We start from the raw sequence: 18,396 nt of genomic DNA, 5'->3' as shown, positions 1-18,396 counted from the left end.
TCTAAAGGTTTTTTTTGCCATAAATAAATCATAATCCTGAATAAATAAGACATGGGAATATATTTTTAATGATAGAGTCTGTATTTCAACATTCAACTTACTATCTATTCCCAAGGCTTATTTAGTAATTTTACCCAACATTATGATCTTTCCAGGAACTAGAGGATCTGGTGTTAAGAAACGTAGCAATGATCAATAGAAAGAAGAAAATGCAACAGTTTGTGGGATTTCCAATCTTGTAGATACTTCCCATGAAAGATTCTCTAACATTTTGTAATTTGCTTCACCAAAATAAAATAGCATCTCTTGTAATGAAATACCTGAAGAACACTTCAGGGAACCATGAAAGTATGTTTCAGAAAGGTCTGTGCAAATGTGTTTACTTTTTTTGAATGATATACTGTACAAATTATTAGGGCAAAATCTGTCATGCAGAAAAGATATTTCAGCCCTTAGGTGTAATCATGAATATGCAGAAACAACCTCAGATGTGGTGACTCTCAGCAATTTGTTGTAAACATGTGTCCTTGCATAGGGATCTTCATGTATGTACAGGTATAGATTGATAAAGATCTGCTGAACTAAATGCTTCAACAGAAAACCGTTCAGAAACTTAATACGTCTGAGTTGAAGACTATTTCTGAGATTTCTTGAAGCCAGATTGATAATTCATGGAATTAGTACGTCTTCTACACATCTCAGGCTCCCTCAGTAAATATCAGATATTAGGGACTTCACCATGATGACAATAAAAAGGAAAAGAAATCATGCCTTGCAAATGAAAACCTCTCTGAATAGCTGCCAGAGTAGAAAATACGTGATTAATCATTGCTGAAATGCCTCTTCATGTGAGGAGAAAGCACATGATTTCACAACCCAGTCACACTGGTACCACACACATCCATCAGTGCTGCTGTACCTCAACAGAGTGAAAACAAGGCTGGAATTAAGGAGAGTTCAGTAACTAGAATTAGGATCATAAATGAATTTGCAGCTCCATGGTTAAAACAATAAATACATTTCATCAATCTGATCCAAACTAATTTCATTTTTCTCTAGCGCTTTTTGCTCACATAAAATATTAAAAATTATATTTTTTTCCTTTTTTATTTTTTTTAAATCATAAAATCACTGATTTTTTTTTTTTTTTTTATTAAAAGGCATATCTGGAGATTGTTTCCTTCAAACCTCCTGCTCAAACATAGTTAACTCGAGGAGGTTGCCCAGGACTGTGTCCAGTCCGGTTTTGGATACCTCCAAGAACACCTCCAAGGATGCAGCCTCCACAGCCTCTCTGAGCAACCTATTCCAATGCCAGTGTTTGATCACTCTCACAGGTTTATGCTTAATATATGTTATAATCTAGTATGTTTAATGCATTTAAAGTATATCTTTGGAGCTGCCTGCAATAAAAGGTAAAATAGCATAAGACAACATTCACAGGACTTTAGAAAGAAGTCCTCCTCCTGCACTGAGTCGTGCACTGCTGCGAGTGTACACATCTGGTTAGCCCCGGGAGCTTCCTGGTTTAGGCATCACCACACCTGCTAGGATTTGAACCAGTTTTCCCCCTCCAAGTGGTCTAATCACCAGCCTGTAAGGTATCCAGGTGTAAAAAGGAAGGAGCAGGACGGTCTATTACTCACAGCACAGCAGTCCTGGCACAGTCCAGGGAGGCAGATTTGAGCCCATTTTCTACCAGACAGGGGTTTAAACCTGTATTTACAGCACAATCTCTTGCTGGCACTTTTCAAACTTGCTCTTCAAGTCAGTGTGTGCAAGGCCAGATTTTAAATAAGGCAGCATCTAAGTGTGGGTTGTTTTGGTGAAAACTTCTGAAACCATGTTCCTTTTTAAAATGACAGTATAGGGCTGGAAAATTTTTTTTGCCGTTGAGCCACTGGCTGCGATTCTGTTCAGCTCTGCTGTGCTGTGAGTTTTCCATGTCGGCTTTGCAGTGTGACAGCTACCTGTGAATGGAGCAGCCTGAAGGGCAAGCCACAAGGCCATATGCAGACCACCCGTGGTCTTTTCCTTTCTCTGGCACACATGACGTGTTGAAAACCACACCGTTACCATGCTGCCTTTGGAAGGCACTTTATTGACAGAAATGTTTTTGACCTTTGGCCTGTGGAAATTATATATAATGTTAACAAAATCTGGCATATAATTGCTCCAACTAGACTCTGGAACAAATTCACACATTACAGTCCTGATTGTCCCTAATGTAGGATAGGACACCTACTGATATGTACCTTGCCTGTGTGCCCAAGCTTTCCTCCATAGGAAAACAAGGTTGCTCACCAACGTTTTGCCCTGACATGCAGTGAGAATGTAACCAGATGTGCACCAAGAGACCAGGACTGTGGGGCACACTGGGAAATGCATCTACCCTATCCTGTGGATACAGCCATGAGAAGCAGCTTTCCTGTTAGCAGTTGCCCCCTGACCTTTCCAGCATTTGTCTGACATATTCTGCAGGCACTACTTAGTGGGGAGCCAAAAAAGAGAAGACTGTGTCTATTCACTGGAACCAGGAGCTTTGAAAAATTCCAGCATAAAACTAGCTCTGCACTCGGGAGCTGAACACTGATTGTGTGCAGTACAGGGTGAAAGGTTATAATCCACAGCTCCTGGGCTGAGGCATGGGTGAAGGAGGATTGGATTTGTGCTGTATATCCTTTGCATATACAGGCAGAGCCTTATCTCTCACCCTCATCTCTCCTGAAAAGTGAAATTCTCTGCTGGGCTGATTGGCTCATACAGGTTCCCCTTTTCCAGAGCATCTACGTGGAAGTACAATTGTTACATTCTCTATTATATTCCAGAAGGTTTCTGAATGTATAGAAAATGTGAAACTTTGTAGTTGCATGTGACTTCTCACTTAGGCACAGATCAAGAATTTGCATTTATGCAATAGGTCTGATGTGATGCTGTGGGTGCTCTGCACAGCTGTATTGCTCACACCTGCTAAGACCAGTGTTTCCTGAATGCATCAGGTTTCCTGAACACACATAAGTGATATATTCATGTGCACAGGAAGATACCTGGCTCTTTATTTTGCTCTGATGAGATTGCTGAATATACAGAAGAAATCCAAACCCATAACCTCCGTTGTCTTCCAACTTAATTTCTGCTAGAGAAGAAGGATAACACAGGTGCGTGGTAAAGCTACACAGTGACATTTTACTCAAGGGCTGCCTCTAAAGAGTCAAAGTACAAGTGAAGAACACAAACTGCCTGTGTTGCATAAGCATAAAGATTTCTTGACTAGTATAGGAACTATGGGCTTGAGTCTCCTCTACAAATGTTGAAAACTGTAGGAAAACCTGTTGTCTGAGTAAATGAATACAGCGCATTCCCTTTAGGTCTGTTAGCCAGCCTTCAGCACAGTGGCTACTTGGCTCTGGAAGCCAGTCCACGGACTGGTTCATTGTGCCATGCGTTTTATGTGGCTCAAAAGTGGGAATGGGATGAGAAGGTGGAAACAATAATACTTTTCCAGTGTTGAGAATCTCAGCAATCTTTGCAGGAGATGCCACTCCCAGCGGAATTTTTCTATATATTTACAAATGTAATGCAGTAGGATCCAAGAGGCTTCATGTATTCACGGGTTTTGGGTGTACCTGTTAGCTTTGAAAGGAACTCTTGCACTTTATTTTTACCCACTAAGCAGTTTGTTTTTCTTATTTTTGCTCGGACTCTAGCTGCTTCCAACAGCAAAGTGAAATGCCACTCAATAAACAGCGAAGATCTTCACTCTGGTGTTCTCCCACACTTTCCTTCTGTGCTTTGGTCAGTCAGAGAACTGGCTCCTCTGACAACATTTATCATCTCCTTGAGGACTGTCCCCACTGAAACCTTTCTGAGTGAAGCGGTGCCAATATATCTCTTTGAGACTTCTCTGCCTCTGCAGTATGCTGTTTGGCTGCTTGAAGGTGACTACAAGTGTACCAGTTATACTTGATTACTGTCAGAGCTCTGTTTTTTCTCGTTAACTATAGGAACAAAAGTCTCACTGTAGTTTTTTAAATGAAAATTAAGATTTTGGAACAGAGGGGAGGTTGGGAATGTGACATGTATTAATAGTACTGCTAAAAAAAATATTATCATCTAGGTTGTCATTTTATTCTAATTCTATCTCTGCCTAAGTATAGAAAATGTTTCCATGTATATGTTTGTATATACATACCCACAGTTGTATGTGTACATACATATATACGTTTAGAAGGACTTTTTCTAATTCAAAAAATGAGAAATGTAACATAGCTGGAACAGATTAAAACAGAAGAGATTTAGTGGGCCAGAAAACATATTGCACTGATAAGGATTTTTTGTTTTAAATTCAATCCTACCATAAAGTCATTTATTACCCATTGTTTGTTTTTTTTAGAAAGGCCAGTGCAGCACCATTTGCTGGCTGATTGACAATGCAACTCTCTTTTTACAACTTGGAATTTAAAACAGGAAGGCTGCCATTCACATCAGTTAAGAAGTCTACATTTTAGATCACCTGGAAAGGTTCATCTTTGGCATAAACAGATGGGAGGTTCAAATGTCTAAAACCAAAATGCAGCATTCCAGGCTCAGCATAGTCCATGCATGTGTAGTTATCTGCAAAAACGAAATCAGAAGTAGTAATTACAGAAATGCATTTCAATTCACCTCTCTGTTTCCACCAACTCATTAGTTTCCCCCTCAAAGAGCAGCAGAAATGACCATTTTACATTCCTCAACAGAAATTGCAACAGCACAGACTCTGCAAGCCTGGCTTGTCAGCTGAATTTCATACATCGAAATCTGCAGCTAATCAGTCCTGGTCCAACCAGGAAAGGTCACAGCAATTCTGCTGAACTATTACTGAGGTGTTACAAGACATGGACATTATTCATCCTCACTAAAAACATGCAAACAGAAAATAAAATGAAAGCAAATGGATTAACTCTAGCATATTTGCTGTAGTACCACCGTGAGAAGAGTCGGGAGTTCCAGGCTCTTCTTCTGCCACCAAGCACACATTTTCCCACCCCTAACTCCTATCACAAGTCACCTCAAAAATCCTGTCATTTAAGCATTAACATCTGGGTTATACCTTAGGCACAATCCTGGGAGCAAGAAGGTGTGTAAGCTGCACTGTCCTGAGACTCAGATCAGGTTTGTGTCAGGAACTTTTGCCAAGAGTGTAGCACTGCTTTTTTTTTTTTTTTTTTTTTTTTTTTTTCCCTTGCAGCACTTCTGCAGTGACAAAAGCTGAAGTCTAGTTGTAGTTCCATTGGCTTGTAAGTTGCCCTTGTGCTAGGGCAACCGGGACAAACACTGCTGGCAAAGTACATTTTGTCAATATGAATTGTGTATATGCCAGGAGAGTTTGCTGCAAAGTTACATCAGCAACATCTGCTGGAGGGAAGGCTCATCCTTGGATCCCTGGGTGAAATATTGGCTTGTTTTCTTCCTAGCTGCACCAGGCTGGAGCGTTGTGGCTCCTGGCAGTGTGTTAGGGACTGCTACCAGAGCATTAAAGAACATGAGAATAAGGCTAAAGGACAATCTTGTCCAACGTAGTGAGCATTAGCATTCACAAGAGTGGCTTTGTATCGAGGGAGAAGAGAGTCCTGCTCCTAGACAGTTTGACTTGGTCATAACCTATCAGTGAAGGAGCAATGGAAGTGCGTGGTTTGACTTTACGTGGCGCCTCTTCCAAATATTCCTTCCTCCTTTCAACAGGAGGGACCGCATGGATACTGAGCTACGGCATTCATCTGTGCAAGTAGTACGTGTTGCAATTTTGGTTATGGGCCCCTAAAAGAAAGTACTGATTCTAAGGTCTTTTTCAGAAAACAACTTCCTTTCTGTTTAGGAACAAAGTAATGTGAGCAAGAGAACATCATCTGGACTAAAAGACCTAAAAGCTATTTCCTGTTTAAAGTGGGGGACCAAAATCACACATGAGATGGCAACACATTTTTGGGTTTTTTTCTGAATGCCACAGAACAGATCCTTCCTGTCCATTAATGACCTAAGATGCAAATAGACAATTATTTTCTTAAAGAACTGTGTTACTTCTCCTTACAGCATCAATATGCAGCAGCCAGCATTGTATGTACAGCGTTTCCCCTTCTGAGCACATCATCTAAAGTGCAAAGAGAGGATCCATAATTTCAGGTTGTGTCGAGAAGACCTCTCATGACATTTTTACTTTGTGTTTTAAACAGGGAGATATAAACAAGATGGAAAGGCATTTACTGAAGATGAACAGAAAAAGCTTCTCAAATGTGTGGGAACCCAGATTCAATATCACGTCTGCAGTTATCAGAAAATCTGTGGAGAATTATGTTTTCAAAAATCACTTGAATCTGGCCTAAATGATGAGCAAATGTGGCACGTTCTTTCCACCAGTACCTAACAAAAAACATGGAGAAAGATGTTAAAAAAATCTTTGAACTTACCACAGAAACTCAGAATTACAACTTCATCATTGTTAGCGCAGCAACCTGGCAAACAAACTGTAACAACGCAGGAAAAGGCAAGAGCTCATTACAGATGATTCTGCTTCCTCTCCGCCCTGCGTGATCGTTCAGCAAGAAAAGAGGTTTACTGGAAGAAAGGACCCATACAGTTCGAAACAGGTCAGTGTTTCAGGAAGAACAAAACATCTAGGCTTACAGACTTCTGGCTTTACTTCCTTCTTTAAACAAATTATGCATATGATGTTGTACATGGGATAGTACTGTGGCAAAGGATTATTGAAAATTGCCATTTCTCCTAGCAAATATCCGTATAGATTTGAAATGCTGCTTCTGACAGTGGCAAATGCAAAGTTCACGAGAAAAAAATAACTGTATGGGGCAATCCCAGGATACTCTATACATAGGAGAATTTTCACCATTATAATGCCAGACATAGGCAGTAAGGGTATATTATAATGATTTTCAGAAGAACTCGGTTCCCTTCAGTGCCTTCTGGGATCTAAGTAAGTCTGTTAAAAAGGATTTTTTTTTTTTTTAATTTTCACAATTGGAAAAGAATGCTTTATCTGAGAGAAAATATGAATATTACTGTTTTCAAAAGCTGACAAACAATGAAAATATATTTTTAGTTAAAAGTTTTAGATTAAAAACAAATAACCAGAATTGTAGCAGACCTGTTTCTTAAAATATGTTCCCAATTTTAATTCTGTTCATATATTTTGTGGCTATATAGAGAGAGTTTATAATGATTTTGGATGTTCCTATTATTCATGGTTTATATTTGTGTAGCTGAAAAAACCATACTGTGTCTTTAGTTCACACTATATTTTGTGGCAATAATAATACCTGATTTATCAGCTGCAGCCTTAGCTGGAATTAAAACTTCTTCTCAAAGCTGAACAGTGCTGAACTTCTGAGTTTCTCTGGTTACAGAAGTCTGACCTGGAAGGTAATTTGTAATTGATATTTACTGCTTGTAAATGCATATTAAACAGGATGCCCTCCTGTGAAGGCTGACATTTTAACAGTCCTTAAGACCTCTCTTTTTCTTCTTTTTGTTCCCAGACCCCATGTTGTCCTGCCAGTGTGACGTACTGACAGACAGAGCATTTGGGTTCAAATATTCTGAAGTAGCCCTTGGTCATGGTTCTCTGCTGCAACTTCCAAACCAGAACCTACAGTGGCGATTTTGAAACCTGTGAGGAGGGGTCGCTGGGAAATTAAAGTATCAGTAAGAGCAACTATTTTTTTCTCCCAGTAGTGGGAAAAGTGGGGACAGAGAAAAGGAGTGGAGCAATTTTTTTAAAACTACCTAAAAGCTCAAAACCATTTTCAAAAAAAAAAAAAAAAAAAGCCTATTTTCTGTCAGTAAGTCAAGGCTGTAAAAAAATTCTGCCTGTTTCTGAGTGTAGGCCTTGTCCAGTCAGAACTAGCTAGAATCTGGGCTGAGATGCCAAGTTGTTTCACAAACACCACCAAGATGTCCATCACGAGTCACAGGATTCTTTTTAAAATTTCCCTGGGACACAACAACCTGGCCCAGTTTCATGTATTACGGATGAACAGTGAACACTTTGCTATAAATCTTGGTGAACTTTCTTCCAAAATATCTTTTTATAACATTTAAAGATGTAAAAAAATTAATGATTTAATGCTAAATACGATGTATCTTTTACAGAGGGGGAGTTTTTTATTAGTTTTTTTATGCATAATATTATTACTTGAAGCTGTTGATTGTTATTCATTCAAGTTTTGCTGGAGTTAGTTAATAACTGTCAGTTTTCATTCTTCTAACTCTTTATTTATTGTCAGCTGAGGATGATCTGCCAGCCCACATGAGAGGGCAGGTTCCATTGAAAGGAATCTACTTTGGTTCAGGGACATGTGCAAAATCTAATTGCAGTGCAACTTTATCCTTTAACTGCTTCTTATTAGCGACTTAGCACATGTCTGTGACTTCGTACTCTGATGTTCAGTGCTTGCACTGGAAACCCACAGGACTCAGCGAGACACAGGCACTACTCTGTTAGGGATTTGTGGGATCAAGCTCCTGTGTTCCCATGTCATGCCTTTGAAGAAGACAGGTAAAGGTGGTTGGGAGCTGTTGCCACTTGATGGCCCAGCGTGTTAAATGAATTTGTTGTTTGGACCTGCATCTAGGGCTGGTTAGAGGATGTGGCAATGCCCAGATCTATTTAGTACTAAGAGATCCACGATCTCCTGACTCTGATACCCTGTCCCTCACATCTGGGAAGGGGATGATTCCTATGTAAGGCAGAGAAAGCACAAACAGAGGGGCTAAAACATTAGAAGCAAGGAGAATGTAGAGGCTCAGCAAGGTGAGGAATGGCTTTCTGTAGTCTTTGGCTAGGCAAAAAGCTCTGGTTTATAGTACAAGTAGTATAAAGCTAAATTTCTAGAAAGGTGTTCTGATCCAGAATGTGTTGCGTTCTCAGTCCTTATGTGCCGTGGCATAAAGCCAGCCAGCATTCAAAGACCATGCAGCCGCTTGCTCACCCTCTCTCATCCCAGGGGATGGGGGAGAGGATTGGAAATGTAAAAGTAAGGAGACTGGTAGGTTGTCATAAGAACAATTTAATAATTGAAATAAAATAAAATTTTAAATAGTAATGATAATAATGTTATTAGTAGTGATAATCATGATAATAATAGAATATACAAATGAGTGATACGCGGTGCAACTGTTTACCACCTGCTGACCAAGGTCCAGCCCGTTCCTGGTTCGTGATCCCAGAGGAGAGAAAACCCCAAAACCGCAATCCCAGTAGACAGAAAGAGCTTCCCGGCCACCTCATTTATATACTGAGCATGACATCGTATGATATGGAATATCCCATTGGCCAATTTGGATGCATTGCTCTGGCTATGGTCCCTCCCCGCTTATTGGGCACCTGCACACTAGCAAAGCATGGCAAGTTGGAAAGTCCTTGGTTCCTTAGCAACAACTGAACACATCGGTATATTGTCAACATTCTTCTCATACCAAATCCCATACTGAATCCCAAACACAGCACTATTCTGGCTACTAAGAAGAAAATTAGCACTAGCCCAGACAAAACCAGGACACCGTGAGCCCAGACGAAACCAGGACACCGTGCTGAGTGTATGGGCAAATGACTTGAAGAACACCCTCCTTTGACTCCTGCTAGAAAACACCTTGTGCTTGCATTTAAACCCACCTTTTTGATTGACGGATGGCCCTAACAACAAAGTGAGGGGTCTCTCTGTGGGTTTTTCCGAAGCAGATCCCCCAAATTAGGGTTGCAGGAAAACAATTTGCATGTTTGAATGCCAGGCTGTTTGAATGTCTACCTGTGTGAAGAGACTCTGTTAATGTCTGCAGGGATCTCAGTTGCTCTTCCAAGCTTAGGGGGTGAAGGTTAGTAAAGATGTTGGAGGCCACGTGAATTGGAGCTGGCATTCATGTGATTGCTGTTTTCTGTGTCTCCTTTTGAAAAAATGATGTAAAAATATGTTTGTATAATGACAGATATAAAAGGGCATTTATTCCCTCTTGGCAAGGGCTGCCAAACTGTGATTTTCATCCACCTCCAGCGACTTAGCATATGCGCTGCACTTCTGGTGGTGCATATAAAGCAGAGGGGAACAAAGACAAGAGATGGGTAAAAGAGAGAGAGAAGTGAGATGTAACAGAAAGCAGCTGTTGCATTTTGCAATAAGTTTTGTCTTATGGAGACACAGGGAGAACAAAATGAGGGCCATGAAGGAGCACTTATGTTTTTGTACCCAAAATGGTGAGTGAACCAGAAGAAGAAAAAACACACAAAAAAGTATTCTTTCCTGAAGTATTGACAAGGTAAGTGAAGAGGAATAAAGTGACCAAACTGCCAAAAAAGTAAAAACAACACCACTGCACATTTTTTAATTTTTTTTTTAATCTCTACCCTGGTTTGGCTATGCGTCCCTCAGAAGAGACAGCGATGCAAATATGCAATTAGGGTGCACGGTGGCCTCAAAGACTTTGCTAAGCCACGTTTCATAGTGTCTCAAGACGATATGCCCCTGCAGCGAGACATGCACCCCTTTAAGAAACCCATGTGATGTACTCACCTGAGGCACCCTAATGCTGCACTCTACGACAAAACTCTTGCTCCCCCAGGAAAGCACAGTCCCGTACTCCATGCCCTTCAAAGCTGCTGATAACTTCATACAGATTTGGAATGAATTAAAGTGTTTGGGAAGAAGGGACAGAGCACACAAGCATCGTTTTTGTTTGTCCTCTACTGTTATGGCTCATATGGTTTCCACAACCTTTATGCATCCTATCAGCTTACCATCACAAACTGAGTGGTATTTCCACCTCTACTTAGCAAGGGCAAAGCCCGTCTGTAGTGCTGGGTCCATTTCTGGGCTCACCAGTACGAGGCGACATGCGAATACTGGAGTTCGATGAAGGACCACAAAGATAATTGAGAGATTGGAACACCTCTCGTATGGGAGGGACTGAGACAGCTCAAGAAGAAAAATCTCAAGGGAGATCTTATCAATGTGTATAAATACCTGACAAAGAAGACAGCTAGACTCCTAGTATTGCCCAGTGACAGGATACACCATCTTAAACTCCATTTAAGTGTAAGAAAAAACCTCTTTTACTGTAAGGTTGACTGGAGATATGTAAACCCAGCTGGACAGAGTCTTGGGTAAACTACTGATCCTGCCTTGAGCAGAGGGGTTGGACTAGTCAATCCCCAGAGGTGCCTTCCCACTTCAACTGTCCTGTGACTTTGTGATTTTACTCACGCTGTCCTTATTTCTTGCAGCCTTTTTTTGATACTACAACATACGCAGGTTGCAGTGTGCTTCTCACATTCCACTCTATATTTCTGTGAACCAGAATTATAATTTATATATTTTAACTGTTGAAACATCTGATTTAAAGAGACAAACCCAAACATCTGGGACAGCTAGTGAAAGCCATTATTTCTAAAGCAGTAATATTCATCATTGAAAATGTCTTGTTCAGAATTATAAATAGATTTTAAGATGAAATATTGATTTTTTTTTGTGACAGGGGAAATCAGGTGTAGCACAAGACATCAGAATTAAATTAACAGGTTTCCCATTGTCCTTCCTTTTTTAATGGAAATTTTGGGATCTTTAAGGTGTCTTTTTTTTTATATGATTTTATGGCACTTAGAGTAATAGGCCCTGAGCTTGGTTAATGATAACAGGAACTGTAATAATCCAGATAATAGAGTAAAATACAGAAGACAGCTTTCATGGTGCCTTAATTTCAGAGGCACTTATTTTAACCCTTTGGTGAGTGCATAAGATGCTTTTCTGAGCTCCACATTAGATGGTAGGATAATTGCAGTGCTTTGAGCATAAACGTGTACTTTGTTCTGCCTTCATTTCGTGCATGTCTTACTTCATTCTGTAGTCTCTGAGGTGAAAAGCACTCCCAAACTGAAGCAACGAAAGAGAAAAGAGGAAACCAAAGTGAATCAATTATTGCCTTCAGCCTTGAGAAACTCATATATTCGACTTGTGAGTGCACATGTTCTGTGGTGGTTCGGCTTTTCTGTGCACACTGAAAGTACACTGTGAAAGTGAATTGCCAGAACATTCTAAAGGAAGGATCTAGCCCTCATTCCCTATAATGGGCAATCATATAACCAAACAACTATGTATTTAGACATTTAGAGTAACCTCTGGGCAAAATTCACTTCCCCAGATCTACTGATTTTAAACAACTCATTAGTGATGAGTCAAAAAAAACCCAAAATCTATGAATGATGTATGGAGGTTGCTCATTCAGGTGCCTTCAGAGGAGGGACTGGTCTTTTGATAGCTTAACTTTTCACTTAAAGAATTACGTTTAGCAATAGTGTCAAAAATTAAAAGTCAAAAAAAGGTGACTGATATCAGAAAAGAGCAATGAAGATATTCAGAGTGTGGGGAGCATGTTTTCCTAAGAAATCTTTTGAAAGTTAATTACTTGGGTGTAGAATGAGAGATGTCTTGTGGGAAATGTAATGATGGCCAAAGAGATTCAATGGGTAGATTCACCATGGAGGGAGCTCATCCATCACATCTTGAGAAAGTCAAAGGAGTCATCGACCAGCAGCTGAGAACAGAATCCAATTTACATTGATAAACAGCTTGCGCAGGTACAGAAGGGCATTTCTGGAGTAATGAGTTAAAACTATTAATGGAAAATAATTTGGAGAAGTGTCCTGACGGCAAATCGGAAGCAGTCTCAAAGTAAAAACAGAGAAATTCAGCTGCCTGGGAAGTTTATGCTGCAACTGGACAGAGAGCTCGGGATCTGTGGTAGAGCGCTCTGTTTCAAGTAAAGAGATGAACCAGAAGAGCTTCTAGCCTTTCCCATCTTTGTGTTTTATGAGTACAGGTGTTACAGGCATGCAAAGTAGCATATCTTAATTGTCATCTCCAAATCAGACCAGTTCCACTTGTGTTTGGTTTAGCATACTGTATTTTGATGAAGTTTTCATCTGATTTCCCTTAAGGACAACAGTAGCATTTCCCCTTGTACAAGAAGTCAAGCTCTTATGCTATTTCATTTACTATGGGCATAGAGAATTTAAAGTGTGGATTAAAACAATGGAAAAGTCTTTGCTACATGACAGAGAAGAGCAAGCCTAGAGCTCTGACAGTACAATTAGCTGTTGATTGCCAGAGTTTTAGTCATACTCTGGTAAACTTTGCTCTAGGAAGAGAAAGCTGCACACAGAGCTGCTGGAGCCTAAGAACTTCAAAGCAAATTACATGGAAGTGCAAATCAATAGAGTAACCACATGAAACTTTTCAAGGGTAGTTGATGCCTTTATGTGTTCATTTTGAAATGTTGCCTCACAAATTCCCACTAACCCTATCTTTCTTGAACTCTCTAGCTATTTCCTGAAAAAAATCTAGCAGATCCTAGGGGATCATTGTTGTAACTTTGAGATTTTGTCAGAAGATGCTTCGAGAATACAAGAAGCTTAATTTGAGCTGATCTTTTATCAGTATTGTGCTTCCCATGGAGAAAAGGTATGAAAACTTCCATCACATGCCTATTGCCTAGCTTCCTCCAGTGCAGCTCTGCTGAGGCACTCCTCTGCAGGACTCAGCTGGAGACACAAGACACGCATGATCTGCTGGAATTTTGTTTTTGCTATTACTTGCTCCTGCTGGTATCCTAATGTAGACATAGCAGTCTTTATACTGGATGCCAACTAGTGCTTATCTGTTTTCTAGCTTTGTACTTTGTTAAAAGTTGAAAATAGTGTTGTTAACACTAGTTAGTAATGATGAGTCATGATTTGTTGATGTTGTAATGCTTTTATACAGCTCAGATCTTGGAGTCCTTAATCAAATAATCTGAATAAAAATATTTCTACTTTTTATTACTGAATAATTATTTTTCTGTCATATGTTAGCTGATGTACAGTCATAATACATTCCCTTGACTGTTCTGATATGTACGATACCTTAACAAAAATCAATTTAGTCTTTCTGAAATGGCCATATAAAGTATGTTGTACTGTGACTTGACTGCTACTTTAAAAGAGCACCATGGAAATGTTACTGTACTCCTGTAAGGCTCTACTGACTTTAAGAGACTTTGGATCAGGCCCAGATTTCCTAATGTCAGAGTCTCAGGAAAAGTACTATAATAAGGCTGCTCTAATAGCATCCTTTAAACTGTTAAAATCCAAGAAAGAAATGTCTTTTATATAGTTTTGGTAAAATATATTTCACAATGTTGTCATACTGTTGTAAGTAGCAAAAAAAGCAACAGGTTTTAAAGCAGTGACTCTAGAAAAATGTTCTGTACGGTTTTAAATGTTTTAAAATGCAACAGGTATATTCCTTTCTAATGTTCAGTACTTGCGATCTAAGGATTCACATCTGAAATTCATTTTTATCTTCATTTGGTCATGTAGAGACAATTTTCTGTGTTCCAAAGCCTTGACAAACCAGACACGGTTGTTTTCTTTAATTAGAACAAACAACAGAAATCTTACTTAAAAATGTTTATTGTAAAAAAGTGGCTAGAAAACAACATAAATTTCACTTCACACTTTCTTCAAGTTATCTATAGGTGCTGCTATAGGCAACAATTCACTTTCATCCGTAACACATTCAATCATATAAAAATAAAAATATTTACATTATGTCCACATACTTTACAAAATCATCAATAAAAAAGGCACTTGGAGGGGTAATGCTGAAAATATTGCATTTCCTTTGTGCATTTTTTAAAAAAATAATTGTCAAACTCCCATGAACCCCCTCTCTTGCACTTATTCCCGTTTTTAAAAAAAAAGATTAAAGTTTAGAGGAACTATTCCATATTAAAAGATGGTCAAGCATGCACCAGGAATGTTTGAAGCTACAGTCTTTTTTTTTTTTCTTAAAAAAAAAAAGGCACATGCGGTTAATTTGTGGCTTTCAGGTTTTTTGTACATTCTCTTACATGTGTTTTTTCCTCTCAATTATGCAGTTTTAAAGCATTTCAGATCATTAATGAAGGCCTTGGCTTCTAATAAAATAAAATAAAGAACACAGCAATGAATAATATTAAACATTTACTAAGGTAAACTCGGAATACTTTTTAAGGCACCTGAGATAAATGGTGTCTAGCAAAATTCACTTGGGTAGCATTTTTAATAAAAGTTCCACTTAAAATACTGTTTCTTTGGTTGAAATGGCTTGGCAGGAATGTATTGTTAACTTTGTAGCCTTTTCTAAGCAAGAAAAGACGATCTACATTTGGCTTCATCTATAAAGAAAGGTGATAATGCTTCTTCCTTTAAGTCTACTTGAAATGTTATATATGGTGTCTTTCCCCACGTTTCAGAAATCACACTTAAGAATGCAAATGTGTGACTGAACAGAAACTACTGAAAGCACATTTCTACTGACATTCTAAGTTCTTCCATTATTTTGGTTGTTTGCTTGTTTGGTGGTGTTTTTTTTTTTTTTGGTTTTTTTTTTTTTTTTTGGCTGAGAAGTAGACAAGAGAACCCCTTTGGATTTCCACTTATCATTTGGAACAGGAGTGGAGAAATTCATCGAGTCCAGGTAAACATTGACTGCATGACTCAGTGTGCTACACAGCAGCCAGATTCCTCGTGTTTGTGCAGAAGAGACATTCTGGAGAAAGTTTTTGAGCAATTTTTGCACTGGTATTTCTTCACATCCGAGTGGGTCTGCAGATGAGCCCTCAGGTTGGATCTGTCTGCAAAAGCCCTGTTGCAGTGAGGACAGGAAAACGGCTTCTCTCCTGAAAAAGCAAACATCAAGCAAAAATAGGATAAAGCTTTTTTTTTTTTTTTAAAAAAAAAAAAAAAGTACATGTCTAGGACAGGCAGAACCCACTTTTATCCTAAAACACAAATTAACAAACAGAAAGGATTTGTTATAATAAAGAATGTGTAATAATCAGGCCACAGATACAACAGCTTTCAGCACTGCTGACTGTACTTGCAGAACTCAGTCTTCAGAACGTGCTGCTAAGCGCAGTCTCTGAAGACAAGCTGCTGACACCTGCATCTACAGGTGCAGGCAGTACTTTTAGATTGGGCTCCTCCAGACATTTTCAAATATTTTCATAGGACTTTTCCTGCTTTGCGCTGTGCGAATTACTGGGGACAAGGGCTTTGGCTGAAAAGCAGCAAACACCAGTACAGATATTAAGTTTTACCCAGTGTAATACTCAAAATTAAGTTTTTGCCTCAACAGAAAAAAAAAAGACTGCTTTGGTGATGTGTTTCTAATTCTTAAGGACTTGAGACAGTGTGTGCAAGACTTGCCAATTTCTTAAGGAGTCAGAAAGCATTGCCTTTCTGTTTTGCTGCTTGATTTCAGAGTCAGCTGGATGCTTCTAAAAGTTAGCAATTTCCAAAGCCTGAAAGTTAACATAAAATCCTTAAAGCCAAATCTTCATCTAGTGGAAATGGTCTAAACTGTCCTAAAATTATCAAGGGAGCAATGCTGATTTATGCCAGTATCTGGCTCACAGTTATAAGGGCATGCTACCCTCCCCTCCCACCCACCCCCCAAGAGGGAGAATTTAGGCTTTTTAATGATACATTTAAAATTCTGTGGGTGCATTTCACGGTTACCAAAAAAAACCACTGCTGTTTTTTCCACCTGTGGAGAAAAACAGTAAAAAGGTATCCTGACGGTACAGCAAAAAGAAACTCCAATTGTAACGGTTGTTCTTACCAGTGTGAGTTCTAATGTGTCCTTGAAGTAGCCAGGGTCTAGAGAAAGCCTTGCCACAGATCTTGCAGACACAAGGTAGTGTGTGGGTCCTGATGTGCATCTTAAGCGCTCCCAGGCTGACATACTCCTTGTCACAGTACTTGCAGCTGAACGATTTCCTAGACTGGGCATCACAGTGCAGCTGCTTATGTTTGGCCAACCCAGAGAAAGTTGAATAGGTCTTGTTGCATAAACTGCACTGAAACTTTTCGGCTTCGATTGCATGGGGGTCTGAAAGCTTGGACTGGATTCTCTCTTCTTCATCGCTAATGTGAACCGCTGTGATCTTTGGAGGAGGTGTCAGAAGGTGGAGGTGGGCTGACTCTTCCCAAAGATGAGGGGTATCCAGAAAGTGGAGAGAGGTCATTGGGTAATGGAGACGGTAGCAGCCCGGTTGTAGTCCACACAGTAATGGGATTGTAAGCTACTGAGCTCAGGATCTCTGGCTGTGGTATGATAGGGACTGGATAGCTTTCATACAGATATGGGGATATAATCACTGGAGAAAGAAGAAAATTTTAAGGTAAGAGAAACAAAAAATATTTCAAAAACCAGCAAAACTAACATTTTTGTGATTAAAAGGTGTATAAATTAAACACTCAACATGGTCATCTGATTATAAGGAGGATTAAAGAAATGCATATATTCTGATGGGTAGAGGCAGTGCCCTTGAACAGGCAAATTACAGTTGGAGAGTGTCTTCAAGGCAGCATACTGTTTCTGAATCTGTGCAGCCTGATACAATGAAGCAGTAAAACTTCCTGAAGGATTTGTGTAAAGGTTTCAATTCTACCACCAGCAGATACAGAACAGGAAAACTCCAAATCCTCTCTAAGCAACTGAGTTCAAGTGGATGAGCAAACTTTATGATTCACTCTGGGCAGCAGTGACAGATTCCTCCAAACTCCCTCCTTGTAAGCAAAAGGAAAAAGAGCTAGCAATGAGCTAACCCACCCCCCCAAGGCAGAAAAGCAATCCCACCCCTCCCCATTACAGCCATGCAATGACCGCAACCTCAGAAGCGACGCGCTGGCACTAGATTTTGTTTTGCTACCTGTATGAGTGTCCAGTTCGCTGTAATTCGGCTTCTTGGATGAATTGAAATGTTTCTTGACCAGGAAGGAGCGTGGCATTTTGGATGCAGGGTTTCTCCGTTTTCCAGGCTCTCCTCGCGGGTGGGTGTAACGGTCCCCGGCTGGTGTGCAGCACACGCACGCACCCACACGCGATCACTGCGAGCGCATGGGTCCCTCTCGCAGGCCATCCACCGTCGTTGTGTACTGGCAGCGCAGAGGCGCCTTGAAAAGTGCTGTAAATACCCACTAGTCAGGTGCAGGGGGGAAGGGTTTTCCGCTCCTCCAATCACTTCAGGGATGTTCTCAAGCACTTTTCCAAACAGGCTGGTTTTTTTTTTTCTGGGAGGGCTCTCTGGCTGCTGGCAGGAGGGATCCAATCCCTGCTCGGAGGGTTTGGTTCAGGTTCCAGCTCCTCCCGCTGGAGACAGCTGTGAAAGGAGCGAGCTGTGGGCAGAGCGCGTTGTCCTGCTGCAAAGCGGGTGTACGGTGCTCTGTACAATTCCTGTCTAGAAAAATGTGTCGGTCAAAGTGCTTCAAAAAAAGGGTCAGTTCACTGACTCAGCTGAATTCTTTTTCTTCTTTCTTTCAGAGACCTG

The 18,396-nt window shown here is 40.0% G+C and overlaps 1 protein-coding gene across 1 annotated transcript; it reads right to left on the bottom strand.

The window, feature by feature from the left end:
* Positions 1 to 14,573: 14,573 nt before the first annotated feature.
* Positions 14,574 to 17,989, bottom strand: LOC104469190 (zinc finger protein SNAI2-like). Its single transcript, XM_010083611.1, is given in 4 exon segments — positions 14,574 to 15,741; positions 16,686 to 16,996; positions 16,998 to 17,223; positions 17,779 to 17,989. Coding segments are annotated over 4 exon segments (798 nt in total). The 5' UTR covers positions 17,858 to 17,989; the 3' UTR covers positions 14,574 to 15,559.
* Positions 17,990 to 18,396: the final 407 nt, after the last annotated feature.

Source organism: Pterocles gutturalis, unplaced genomic scaffold (genome assembly GCF_000699245.1).
Source record: "Pterocles gutturalis isolate BGI_N339 unplaced genomic scaffold, ASM69924v1 scaffold1170, whole genome shotgun sequence".
NCBI lineage: Eukaryota > Metazoa > Chordata > Aves > Pterocliformes > Pteroclidae > Pterocles > Pterocles gutturalis.
The sequence above is the reverse complement of the archived record's forward strand: the minus strand, read 5'-3'. Positions and strand labels throughout refer to the sequence as shown.